General features: G+C 39.9%; 1 protein-coding gene across 1 annotated transcript in view; it reads right to left on the bottom strand.

Moving 5' to 3' along the window:
- Positions 1-13,282, bottom strand: part of dpep1 (dipeptidase 1) — a 44,502-nt gene that overhangs the window by 14,445 nt on the left and 16,775 nt on the right. Inside the window, exons 4-7 of the mRNA XM_072595680.1 lie at positions 12,855-13,005; positions 10,138-10,207; positions 7,732-7,908; positions 5,003-5,087 (exon numbers count right to left, since the gene is read on the bottom strand). Coding sequence (XP_072451781.1) covers positions 5,003-5,087; positions 7,732-7,908; positions 10,138-10,207; positions 12,855-13,005 — 483 coding nt within the window. The remainder of the gene's footprint in view (positions 1-5,002; positions 5,088-7,731; positions 7,909-10,137; positions 10,208-12,854; positions 13,006-13,282) is intronic.

The following is a 13,282-nucleotide window of genomic DNA, read 5'->3' as shown; positions in this document are numbered from 1 at the left end:
ATAACGTTGATATTTTCTGCAAGACAGTGTGTAACACTTATTAACTACTCCTTGTCTTACGTCCACATCATCAGATTCTGGTTTGTTAATTACTCCATGTAGACACCTCTGATGGGATACAAAATGGTCTTTATTGTAGTTTGAATGTACTTATTGTGCACAGCTTGTTTGGGTCCATACATGGCTCGTTGTTCGATTGGATTGGCTCTGCCAATGGACTTTTCTGCCACATACCACCCCTTCCACATGCCTTCCTTTATTTGAATGTTCGAGCAATTGTGCCAACTGTCAGGTTTGTACTTTGGACCAGAAGCTTGGTCGACTTGAATACATGCTTACATCCAAACTTCAAGTAGCACTTTGATGCTATGAGTTCTGGAATTGTTTAGTAAATCTTTCTTGAAAGCCTCCATGGAGGAGTCAATGGGAGAGATGTAATAGAACATAAAACATAGAACATTACAGCGCAGTACAGGCCCTTCGGCCCTCAATGTTGTGCCGCCCTGTCATCCTAATCTGAAGCCCATCTAACCTACACTATTCCATGTACGTCCATATGCCTGTCTAATGACAACTTAAATGCACTTAAACTTGGCAAATCTACCATCGTTGCAGGCAAAGCATTCCATACCCTTACTAATCTCTGAGTAAAGAAACTACCTCTGACATCTGTCTTATACTTATCTCCCTTCACTTTAAAGTTGTGTCCCCTCGTGTTTGCCATTCCCATACTTGGAAAAAGGCTCTCCCTGTCCACCCTATCTAACCCTCTGATTATCTTGTATGTCTCTATTAAGTCACCTCTCAACCTTCTTCTCTCTAACGAAAACAGCCTCAAGTCCCTCAGCCTTTCCTCATAAGACCTTCCCTCCATACCAGGCAACATCCTAGTAAATTTCCTCTGCACCCTTTCCAAAGCTTCCACACCCTTCTTATAATGCGGTGTCCAGAACTGTACACAATACTCCAAGTGTGGCCGTATCAGAGCTTTGTACAGCTGCAGCATAACCTCCTGGTTCTGGAACTCAATCCCTCTATTAATAAAGGCCAAAACACTGTATGCCTTCTTAACAACCCTGTCAATCTGGGTGGCAACTTTCAAGGATCTGTGTACATGGACACTGAGATCTCTCTGCTCATCTGCACTCCCAAGAATCTTACCATTAGCCCAGTACTTTGCATTCCAATTACACCGTCCAAAGTGTATCACCTCACAGTTGTCCACATTAAACACCATTTGCCACCTCTCAGCCAAGCTCTGCATCCTATCTATGTCTCTCTGCAATCTACTACATCCTTCGTCACTATCCACAACTCCACCGACCTTAGTGTCGTCCGCAAATTTACCAGCCTACCCATCTAAGTCCTCATCCAGGTCATTTATAAAAATGACGAACAGCAGTGGACCTAACACCGACCCTTGCGGTACGCCGCTAGCAACTGGACACCAAGATGAACATGTTCCATCAACTACAACCCTCTGTTTTCTTTCAGCAAGCCAATTACTGATCCAAACTGCTATGTCTCCCACAATCCCATTCCTCTGCATTTTGTATAATAGCCTACTGTGGGGAACGTTATCGAACGCCTTGCTGAAATCCATATACACCACATCAACCGGTTTACTCTCATCTACCTGTTTGGTCACTTTGTCAAAAAACTCAATAAGATTCGTTAGGCATGACCTACCTTTCACAAAACTGTGCTGACTGTCCCTGATCAGATTATTCTTTTCTAGATGGTTATAAATCCTATCTCTTATAACCTTTTCCAACACTTTACCAACACCTGAAGTGAGACTCACTGGTCTGTAATTACCAGGGTTGTCTCTACTACCCTTTTTGAACAAGGGAACCACATTTGCTATCCTCCAGTCCTCAGGCACTATTCCTGTAGACAATGATGATTTGAAGATCAATGCCAAAGGCTCGGCAATCTCTTCCCTTACTTCCCAGAGGATCCTAGGATAGATCCCATCTGGCCCAGGGGACTTGTCTATTTTCACACTCTGCTGTATTTCTAATACCTCTTCCTTGTGAACCTCAATCTCTTCTAGTCTAGATACAAGTATCTCTGTATCTTCCTCGCCAACATTTTCATTTTCTCAAGTGAATACTGTCGAAAAATATTTATTTAGTGCTTCCCCTATCTCCTCTGACTCCACACACAACTTCCCACTATTATCCTTGATTGGCCCTAATTTAACTCTGGTCATTCTTTTATTCCTGACATACCTATGGAAAGCCTTAGTGTTAACCCTGATCCTATCTGCCAACAACTTCTCATGTCTCCTCCTGGCTCTCCTGAGCTCTCTTTTTAGGTCTTTCCTGACTTCCTTGTAACCCTCAAGTGCCCTAACTGAGTTTTCACATTTTGTCCTAACATAAGCCTTTTTCTTCTTCTTGACCAGGGATTCCACTTCCTTAGTAAACAACAGCTCATGTGTTCTATATCTTCCTCGCTGCCTGACAGGTATGTACTTTTCTAGGACACACAGGAGCTTTTCCTTGAATAAGCTTCACATTTTTAATGTGCTCATCCCTGCAGTTTCCTTCCCCATTCTACGCTTCCTAAATCTTTCCTAATTGCATTGTAATTTCCCTTCCCCAGCTGTAACTCTTGCTCGATGGAGTACACCTATCCCTTTCCATCACTAAAGTAAACCTGACAGAATTGTGATCGCTGTCTCCAAAGTGCTCACCTACTTCCAAATGTAACACCTGGCCAGGCTCGTTACCCAGTACTAAATCTAAAATGACTTCGCCCCTTGTAGGCCAGTCTACATATTGTGTCAGAAAGCCCTCCTGCACACGCTGGACAAAAACTGACCCATCCATAGTACTCGTACTGTAGTGATCCCAGTCAATATTTGGATAGTTGAAGTCCCCCATGACAACTACCCTGCCTTTCTCACTCCTATCGAGAATCATCTTTGCTATCCTTTCCTCTACATCTCTGGGACTATTCAGAGGCCTATAGAAAACTCCCAGCATGGTGACTTCTCCTTTCCTGTTTCTAACCTCAGCCCATACTACCTCAGTTAACAAGTCCCCAAACATCCTTCCTACAACTGTAATGTTGTCCCTGATCAACAATGCCACACCTCCCCCTCCTATCTGTCCCGCTAACTATCGAGTCCCCAATGACTACTGCTCTGCTCCTCTTCCCCCTTCCCTTCTGAGCAGCAGGTGCCCACTGCTTTCCCCTGGTAAGTTTCCCCCCCCCCCCCACCCCCCCAACAGTATCCAGAACGGTATACTTATTGTTGAGGGGAATGGCAGGGGATCCCTGCACTGCCTGCCGGTTCCCTTTCTATCCCCTAACAGTCACTCATCTGTCTTTTTCTTTTATCTGGGGAGTGGCTACCTCTCTGTAAGTCCTGTCAATAACCCCCTCTGCCTCCCGAATGATCCGAAGTTCATCCAACTCCAGCTCCAGTTCCCTAACGCGGTTTTCGAGGAGCTGGTGTTGGGTGCACTTCCCACAGATGTAGTCAGCAGGGACACAAGTGGTGACCCTTACTTCCCACATTCTGCAAGAGGAATGTTCCACTGCCCTACACTCCATTCCCACTATTCTAACTCCCAAAGTGGCTACTAAAAAAAAAGGATTAGGAAATAAACTAGTTACCTTACCTTGTCAATCTGGCTCCCACAACCAGCTCAATTCTGTTTACAAGCTCTCCATGTGAAAAATCACATAATGAGCCATTTTCTCTTGACCTGCTTATGAAGTTGTCCATGGATTTTGTAGGCTTTTATATAAAAGGAATGAATTCTATTCAACGGGAAGTTTAATATGACTCTGCATTTGTCTTCTCATGCAGATCATATCTTTACAGAGTTATAGAGTTATAGGGATAATGCCCATTGCATCCACGCTGATCAAGAAAAACTACCTAACTATTCTAATCCCATTTTTTACAGCACTTGGACAATAGCCCTGTATGCCTTGGCATCACAAGTACAGATGTAAATACTTTGGAGGTGTTATAAGGGTTTCTGCCTCTATTTTACAGGCAGTGATTTTCAGATTCCCTCTGAGTGTAAAAAGGTTTTCCTCACCTTTCGGCTAAAGGTGAGTTCCTTAAAAGTAAAATGTCTTAAAGGCAATATATACATACAACACATAACTAATCTGTTTCTATAGTCTCATACAAAAGCACATTTAGTTTTTGCTGTTCAGGAAGTGGCATTGTCAGCCCAAGTCACTGTAATTTCCTGATAGATACTCAGGTGAGAGCAAGTATGCTCTGAAAATCGTTATTAAAAGGAAAAAAAAATACTTTTAGAGTGGTCTTTAGAATTTTGTTCTAAATTATGAATTGGAACACATTTTGTTTTTTGGTATTTTTTCTCATTTCACCTTTATCTTTCAAATTTCAGCACCATTCTTTCCCCAAAAATGTTTGCCACTTGAAGTAACCTTTCCACAAAATTAAAGAGACTTGATATTGTACCTATCCCAGCAATATATTATAGTTAATACAGAAGAAAAATATTACAAACATTGGAAACTCAAAATGAAAGTAAAACATTTCTAGAAATTCTCAGAGTCAAACAGCAGCTATGGAGAAAGAAACAACATTAACTTTTCAAATCATAGCTTTTAATCAGAACCCCTGAAACATGATTTTTTTTTTAGCTTATTCAGAAAACAGCACAAGCACCACAGACCAAATTGCCTCCTCTGTACTGTAGCCCTATGTGTTAGAAGAACAGAGTTCTCTCTCACAGAAAGCAAGGAATAAATTGAGATCTAGCCATTTTAAGTTTGAAATGGATAGACTTTTACTAGTCAAGGGTATTAATAGATAAAGATCTAAGGTAGGTTAGTGGAACTGAAACCAATCAAGCATGATCACTTTCAATGAAAGAAAAGGTCTGAGGGGCTGTGCAGCCATTGCCTGGTCCTACGGTTCTATGTTAAACTCTTATACAATAAAGCAGCGATTTGCTTTAAAAAAGACAATTTAACTTGAGAGCAAAATGTAACTACTGACCTGCCACATCGGAAAGTTTAGCTGCATCGTTACAGGTAACGTATTCATTGTAGAAATTTACCATCACAATGCCTCCCTTTTCACTCTGTAAAGTGAATTCACACATATATTGAATAGCTTGAATTATGTGCACACCATTTCTTGTCCAAAGAAAAGAAAGTGCATTGAGAATTCAATGTTGCAAGAGTCAAAAACCTTGAAGCTCATACCCAAAAGCATCAATGGAGCACCATAACCATTTGACTGCAGTAGTGAAAAAATGCAACTCAGTACTGTCTTCTCAAGGCTGACTAGGGATAGGTAACAAATTCTGGTCTAGGGTGTAGGTTTGCTCACTGAGCTGTAGGTTTGATATCCAGACGTTTCATTACCTGGCTAGGTAACATCATCAGTGGCGACCTCCAAGTGAAGCGAAGCTGTTGTCTCCTGCTTTCTATTTATATGTTTGTCCTGGATGGGGTTCCTGGAGTTTGTGGTGATGTCATTTCCTGTTAGTTTTCTGAGGGGTTGATAGATGGTATCTAGATCTACGTGTTTGTTTATGGCGTTTATGAGTTCAAAGTTCTTAATTAACTGTAAGTTAACTGATAATATTCTGAGGTTGTGAAAGGCACTATATAAATACAAATCTTCTTTCTTGATGTTTGGGTCTTTTTGACCCACAAACATTTAATTGAAAAATAGGAGGCCTTCACTGATGCCAATTTAACACTTGGGCTGGGACTTGAGCATATATAAACTCTGGCAAGTCTCATTTTGAGTTTATTATTATTTCTGTAGGAAAGTACTTGACCTCCATGTTGCATCTGTCTATGCTGCACACAATCAAGACTCTAGCATGTTTTAGAATAAGATCACCATACATTACATTATCGTTTGGTAATATAGCTTTTCAGAGCAATCAAATACAATTATCTCTTATTTTGAATAAAACAAGATATATGTTTAGTATCAATGTTAAAATTACACAGGTACATTCGCCGATCTAATAGTTTTTTGCAAATTAGCCTTCAGCTTCACTCTTCTGAACATTGGTTCAGTTATTAGCACTGCTACCTCACAGCACCAGGGACTTAGGTTCGATTCCTACCTCAGGTGACTGTCTGTGTGGAGTTTGCTCATTTTCCTTGTGTCTGTGTGGGTTTCCTCCGGGTGCTCCGGTTTCCTCCCACAGTCCAAAGATGTGCAGGTTAGGTGAATTGGCCACGCTAAATTGCCCATAGTGCTCATGGATGTGTAGGTTAGATGCATTAGTCAGGGGAAATGTAGAGTAATAGGGGAGGGGAATGGATCTGGATGGGATACTCTTCAGAGCGTCGGTGTGGACTTGCTGGGCCAAATGGCCTGTTTCCACTTTGTAGGGATTCTATGAATTCTATGAATGAGTTTGCTGTTAAAAGAATATAGGAACAGGACTAGGCCAATGCACTCTTGGTGTTTTACTGTTCAATTGGATCATGGCTGTTTTGTAACTCAATTCCATTTACCCAAGTCCAGTGAGCTGTGGACAACTGCTGAACCTCCCCATGGAAATTGTGAGGAGGTGTAAAAATAGCAGTTAAGAGAGGACTCCATGTGCCTGCAGAAAGGAGATGTTGAGGTGGTAGATGGGAATAGGTAGAATGATGACAATGAGGGTATCACGGTGCTAGTAGGAAAGGGGGAGTATCAGTGTTGGAGAGAGGAGGATTGGGATAACAGTGTTGTAACAGTAAAGAGGAAATTTGAGGCAGCATTCGAAAGCGGGAGTAAATGTAGCTGTGGAATGGGTTCAAGACATGAGAGTGAAGAGGGTCGAAGCAGCATTGTGTTGTGGTCAAGGCAATATTGAAGGGTATGGTAGTATTTTAAAGAGGGTAGTAGGGAAATGAATTAAAGTGGTCAAGGAGTAAGCTAGTAGCAATGGACAGCAGAGTCATGGTAATGGTAGAGGTGATCAAAATGATGGTAGAGTAGATGAATTTAAAATGAGCAGTGACCAACAATAATGTGTTGTTTTACTGTGAAGTGAGAAGGAACATTGCTGCTTCCCCTGACTGCACATTGGGGTGAAGGTCAGTATATATTGGCAAACATAATTTTGTAGTCATTGCCTGCATAAATATCTTGAAGGCTCGGGCTAAGTCTGGAATTCTTGAATATAGCCATGTAGTGAAGGAACTCCACTTTGACATAAATCCACTTCATAATTTCCATGTCTACTTTGATTGACCTCTTATTCATGTAGTATAATTTTAAAAAATGTTTTATCAATGCTTTTTCAAGGTCTTTTGGTCCTCTTACTACTCGGGGCACCTTATACTGGAAATGGAGAGGAGTCGTGTTTGGACTTATTCCCTTGAAAGAGTAAACTTACTCTTACAACACCTATTGCACAGGTTTGAGAGTTAATACCAATAACTACACATTCACCTTTAAAATTATGTAAGTTGCAACCTCTGCAAATGTCATGCTTTTTATTAACTAGTGAAAAATTTTGCATTCATGAAAGCATTTACAAAACTTAAATGCTTTATTTTATCAAGCAATGGTGGATGTTTAAAGACACTTAATAAATAAATAAGATGCTTGTCGAAATTTCTGTGTACCTTTTCTATTAAATGGAAGTTTTTGTTATAGTTATTTAGTGGTATTACAAAAGTATTTTTCAAAAATGGTATGGAAGCTTTCAAAATTTCAACAATATCTGATCAAAAAGAGAAGTATGAATTTATGATAGGATTTCTTACCACTTTCTTCAGAATTTCATCTGGTACATTGCGTCTATTGTTACATAGGGCATAGGCAGATGAGTGGCTAAATATGACAGGGGCCTTTGAAATCTGCAGTACATCATTCATTGTCTTCATTGAAGTGTGAGCTAAATCGATGATCATTCCCAAACGGTTCATCTCTTGTATGATTTTCTTAGATTCAAAAAAAAGAGAATAACAATTAAATTGTTTCACTCAAAGTATGGTGAACCTTATTTGTCAGATCATGTTTGAATAGTTTTCATTCTGACTACTTGTAATCTTAGTTCCAGTCTTACTGTCTGCCACTAAACTGGAAGTACAGGCCATTTGGTTATAATGTGCATTTCGTTAACATAAGTTGTTGTAACGTGATTTATGAATTGGGGACACTGTTTCTAAGTGCAAACTTTTAAAATGTGTGTTGGTTGTAATGCAATTACATTTTGCTGTACCTAAAGCATGATTTTTTCTATAATACAGGCTTGTACAAGAAGTACCTGTAGATTCTTGATCATTGAATGTTTTTTCTACTTGTTACAGACTAGGCCACAGCACTCAAAACATTCTTAAGGAGGCATCCCCAGACCATAATTTTGCAATTTGTTTCAGTAAGTGTACAGTAAAAATTACCTAGAGTAGGATAGCTAGGTTGACTACTAGATTTTAAAACAGACAAAAGTGTATTCACAAAATTACACAATGAACCACAAAGAACAGAATAAAGAACCCCTACAGAACTCAGCCTATCCAAACTAGACTTAATTATGCTATTCTGAATATACACAGCATTCCAATAAGCAAACTCCCTTTAAAAACCAGTATAAATGGAACACATGTTTACAGGTTGAAGTTGAAGGGCAGAAAAAGAGAGAGAGGTTCCACACAGCTCTGTGTTGAACTTCTCACCAGCTCAGACTGAACTAAAAACTGCTCAGCTCAGCTAAAGAGCTAGGAGACATTGAGGTCTGCAGATGCTGCAGATCAGAGTTGAAAGTGTGTTGCTGGAAAAGCACAGCAGGTTAGGCAGCATTCAAGGTGCAGAAAAATCGACATTTCGGGCCAGAGCACTTCATCAGGAAGGGCTGATGAAGGGCTCCGTCCTGAAATGGCGATTGTCCTGCTTGTCAGTTGTTGCCTGACCTGCTGTGCTTTTCCAGCAACACACTCTCAACTCAGCTAAAGAGCTGACCACGCTCCTTTTATTATACAGGTCACTTCTAAAAACATGACCACTTTGGCCTGAAGTCTCATCTGTTTACATAGAAACAAAAGGCCTCTCAAAATCCTTTTCATTTCTATACCAAACCAGACTGATTGGAGCCCAGCCCGGCCCGGTTTATTGCCCCTCTGAAAAAAATCAAGGGCAGAGTCTCCTTGAGCCAAGGAACAGCTGTTAGACAAAAGGACTAGCTTTGTGATATGGTATAAGAAGCATTGTTAACACAATCTTTACAGGTTATGTTTTTTAAAGATTGATGCTCCAGTTATTAATAAAACAACTTAAGCATATAAATTTTTCTTAATTTATGATTTGACGGAGGAATTGCATAATAATATGGTTTTTGTAGGTCTGTTTTATACCCAGTGCTCCAAATTTTCAGGTCTTAAAAATGATCTTCACATTATTTTGAGAGCAGCATGAGCATCTTGACTGTCATAGTTCAAAGGAAATGTTCATCACCATTAACTTGGGGTAAGTAAGGACACCCAGCTTTATCTACATCCTAAGAACAAATTTATTAAAGTAAATGTTTTGAAGATTAACATGTCTTTTAGAATTTTAGGTGGCAAACAACAATATTTGCAGAGAAATTGTCTTGTATTTTCCACATATTGTCTGATTATTTGCCTCACTATCTACATTGAAATATTCCAATGGTGCACTGTCCACAGAAGGCCCTGTCTTTTAAAATCTGTATGAATTATGTCACAAAACTGTATTTTGATTTATAGTCAGGACTACCAGGAAATACCCTTTCTCACAAAATTCTGTTCATTTGTTTTAATGCTTAGAAAATCCAGGGAGGTAAACCCCCAAATTGATTGACAAACCCTATGTCAGGAATGTGATTCCATTATATGCTGCTACACACTTCATAAAAAGGCACAGGCAGAGGAGTTCAAAACGCCATGTATCATTCTGGTCAAGATAATGTCACAATCAATTGATGCAATGATGTGCTTCAAAGAGATCAACATCTGCATTCAGGCTTGCAGGAAGTTGCAAAAGCTTTTCAAATAAATAGTCATCGAAGACTTTTCTCCATGAAGTTTTGAAAATCTATTGAATGTATGGATTGGATTGGTACACAAAAGCCTTGTATTTATAGAAAGAATGCAATGATTAACACATTGAGATTTGAAATTAAACACTCTTTACCATTAGTGGCACATACTAACCTTTCCATATGTGGACAATCCATTACTCTGAGCTGGGTCATCTCCCATGTCAACAAGCCAGTTATCCGCCCTGAAAGATTTGAAAAATTGGGGTTTTGTCTCTTGAGGATGGATTCCAATGGAACATTGACTTATAAACTGAAAGCCTCCAGTGTATGTTGGTTGACATGAGCCTGTAAGTCTTAATTGGTTATTTGTTGTGGCTTCAAGTGTATCTAAACCAACAGGACTAAATTGAATATACCTCGTCCTTAAACAAGGACCTCGATTATCCAGCATTTGATTAACTGATTTTCGGATTATCTGAATAAGATCGCAAGGTCCCGATACTTGGCTAACTATGTTATCCGGCATTTGATTACCGAACACAATACTCTCCACCCCTTTGGATAATCGAGGTTCCACTGTACACACTGAGCAAATATCCATGAGTCTGCTGGGCTACAAATGTGCAGACATTAGATACCCATTAAAACTTAATCCGGCACTTAACTGCACGTCTGATAGATATAAATAAAACAAAGCATCACAGATACTGGAAATCTGAAACAAGAACAGGAATTGCTGGAGAAACCCAGCAGGTCTGTCAGCATCCAGGGAGAGGAAACACAATTAACATTTTAATCCAGTTCTGAAGAAGGTTCACTAGCCTTGAAACACTAACTCTGTTTTCTCTCCACAGGAGCTGTTAGACTTCTGGGGTTTTCCAGCAATTTCTGATAGATATAAATGTGTGCCAACAGGCAAGCTGAAGTATCATGCTCCATTCTGACCTGTTAACCACATTGTTAGATTAGATTAAATTAAATTCCTTACAGTGTGGAAACAGGCCCATTCGGCCCAACAAGTCCACACCAACCCTCCAAAGAGTACCCCACCCAGACCCATTTCCCTCTGACTAATGCACCTAATACTATGATCAATTTAAGCATGGCCAATTCACCTGACCGGCACATCTTTGGACTGTGGGAGGAAGCTGGAGCACTCGGAGGAAATCCATACAGACACTGGGAGAACGTGCAAACTCCACACAGACAGTCACCCGAGGCTGGAATCAAACCTGGGACTTGACATTTGTATGTGAATATATTAAGAGTTCAACATAAACAATTTCTTTAAATTTGTTCATTCGCAGAAGTGGCCATTGCAGGATAGGTCAGTGTTAACATAAGGAAAAAAGGATCTGGAGTTGAACAATCAGTCCTTTGGACCCAATTCCCTATTTAGAGTTCATGGTGATTGACTTCAATAACTTTTCCTGCCCAGTGCTTTGGTGTTCCTAATATGGCAAAATCTATCAATCTCATTCTTGCATAAAACTGCATGATGAATTATATACCATCCTCTGGACAGACAATTCCAAAATTCATCTTCCTTTGAATGAAAAACATCCTCCTCATCTCAGTCTACATGGCTGGCCCCTCATTCTGAGATGGTGTTCTTTGGTTCTACTCACAAAAAGCCCCCTTCCCCCACACCAGGAGAAACATTCTTCCGGCAACTACCCTGTTGATTCTTTTAGGAATTTTAAAAAAATTTGAATGAGGTTTTATCCTTCTAAACTCCAAAAAATAAACTCAGTATATTTAATCTTTTCTCATAGTCTGTCCATTCTAGGAATTAGTTTGGTGATCCTTTGTCGCTCTCCATGAATGGCAAATATATCTTTCCTTCAATAACGAGACCAAAACTGCATACAAATACTTCAAAGTGCGTGTGTGAAATGGGCTACCAGAGGAAGTGGTGGGACTAGTACAATTGCAATATTTAAAAGGCATCTGGAAGAATATATGAATAGGAAGGGTTTAGAGGGATATGGGCCAGGTGCTGGCAGGTGGAACTAGATTGGGTTGGGATATCTGGTCAGTGTGGACGAGTTGGACCGAAGGGACTGTTTCCATGCTGTACATCTCTATAAATCTATGACTCTAAGTGTGGTAACACTAGGAAGGCATCTTTTGTTCTTAAACAGTACTCAAATTCACCCTGTAGTAAAGTTCAGCCATAGAATCATAAAATCAGTGAAGAAAAAGGCCATTTGATCCATTGAGTCTGCACTGACCCTCTGAAGAGCATCCTAACCAGACCCAGCTCCAGGACATACCTGGGCATTCGTCCACATTGTTAGATAGATGTCAGTCTAGTAGCTGTGCTGGAACAATTCGGCTAAGCATACAGCTAATACAGAACACAAATCTTCATAAATACTACCAGAATGTTGCCTTTTCAGTATCAAGTGCCTTCAGCCTTTTCTTGATATGACATGGAATGAATCGCATTGGTGAAGAGTGGCATCTGTGATGCTGGGGGCCTCAGGAGGAGGCTAGTGTCAACCATCTATCAAGCACCTCTGGCTTTAGCCTTGCTTTTTGCATTGCTGTGTTGGGCAGCCTCATTATTGAGGACGAGGATATTTGTAGAGCCTCCTTTTCCAGTGAGTTGTTTAATTGTCCATCACCATTCACAACTGGATGTGGCAAGTTTGCAGAGCGTGGATCTGGCATTGTTGAATTGCTTCGTTCTGTTTATAGCAGGCTGCTTTCATTGTTTGGAAGATAAGTAGCCTGCATTGTAGTTTCATCAATCTGATACCTCACTGTTAGTTTTGCCTAGTGCTGCTTTTGCCATGTTCACTTGCACTATTCATTGAAACTTCATACAGCATACATGGACAGTATGTGTAAAAAGGAAAAAAAAGTATTTTAACTTTGTCTTACCATGGTGTGTTACAGCTGTGCGTGAGGGTCATATATCTCACACCCAGCTGATAGAAGAGACGCAGTGTAGCCATGTTGCTGTCAATCGAGTGTCCACCCTCTACACCAATTAAACTGGCCACTTTACCATTTTTGAAAGATGCATTGATTTCTACATTCAACAGAAATTACAGGTTATATTCAATAATTCACTTGGATTCAGAAAAGTGACTTAGCACTTCTATATTTGCAAACGAATTTCAGAATTTTCCTATTTTTAATATTTGATTCTAATTGTTCTATTTAGTTTGTTTTATTTAAGTTCAAAATGTGAATTGAAAACTGGCCCATGCCTTGCTGCTAAACTGCTTACTATCTTTCAAGTAATAATTCCTTCTGTAAATACCTAAGAAGAGATTTTGCTGTATTTAATAATGAAAGATTAAGCA

This window comes from Chiloscyllium punctatum, chromosome 26 (assembly GCF_047496795.1).
Source record: "Chiloscyllium punctatum isolate Juve2018m chromosome 26, sChiPun1.3, whole genome shotgun sequence".
NCBI lineage: Eukaryota > Metazoa > Chordata > Chondrichthyes > Orectolobiformes > Hemiscylliidae > Chiloscyllium > Chiloscyllium punctatum.
Note: the sequence above shows the minus strand (reverse complement) of the source record. Positions and strands in the feature narration are given on the sequence as shown.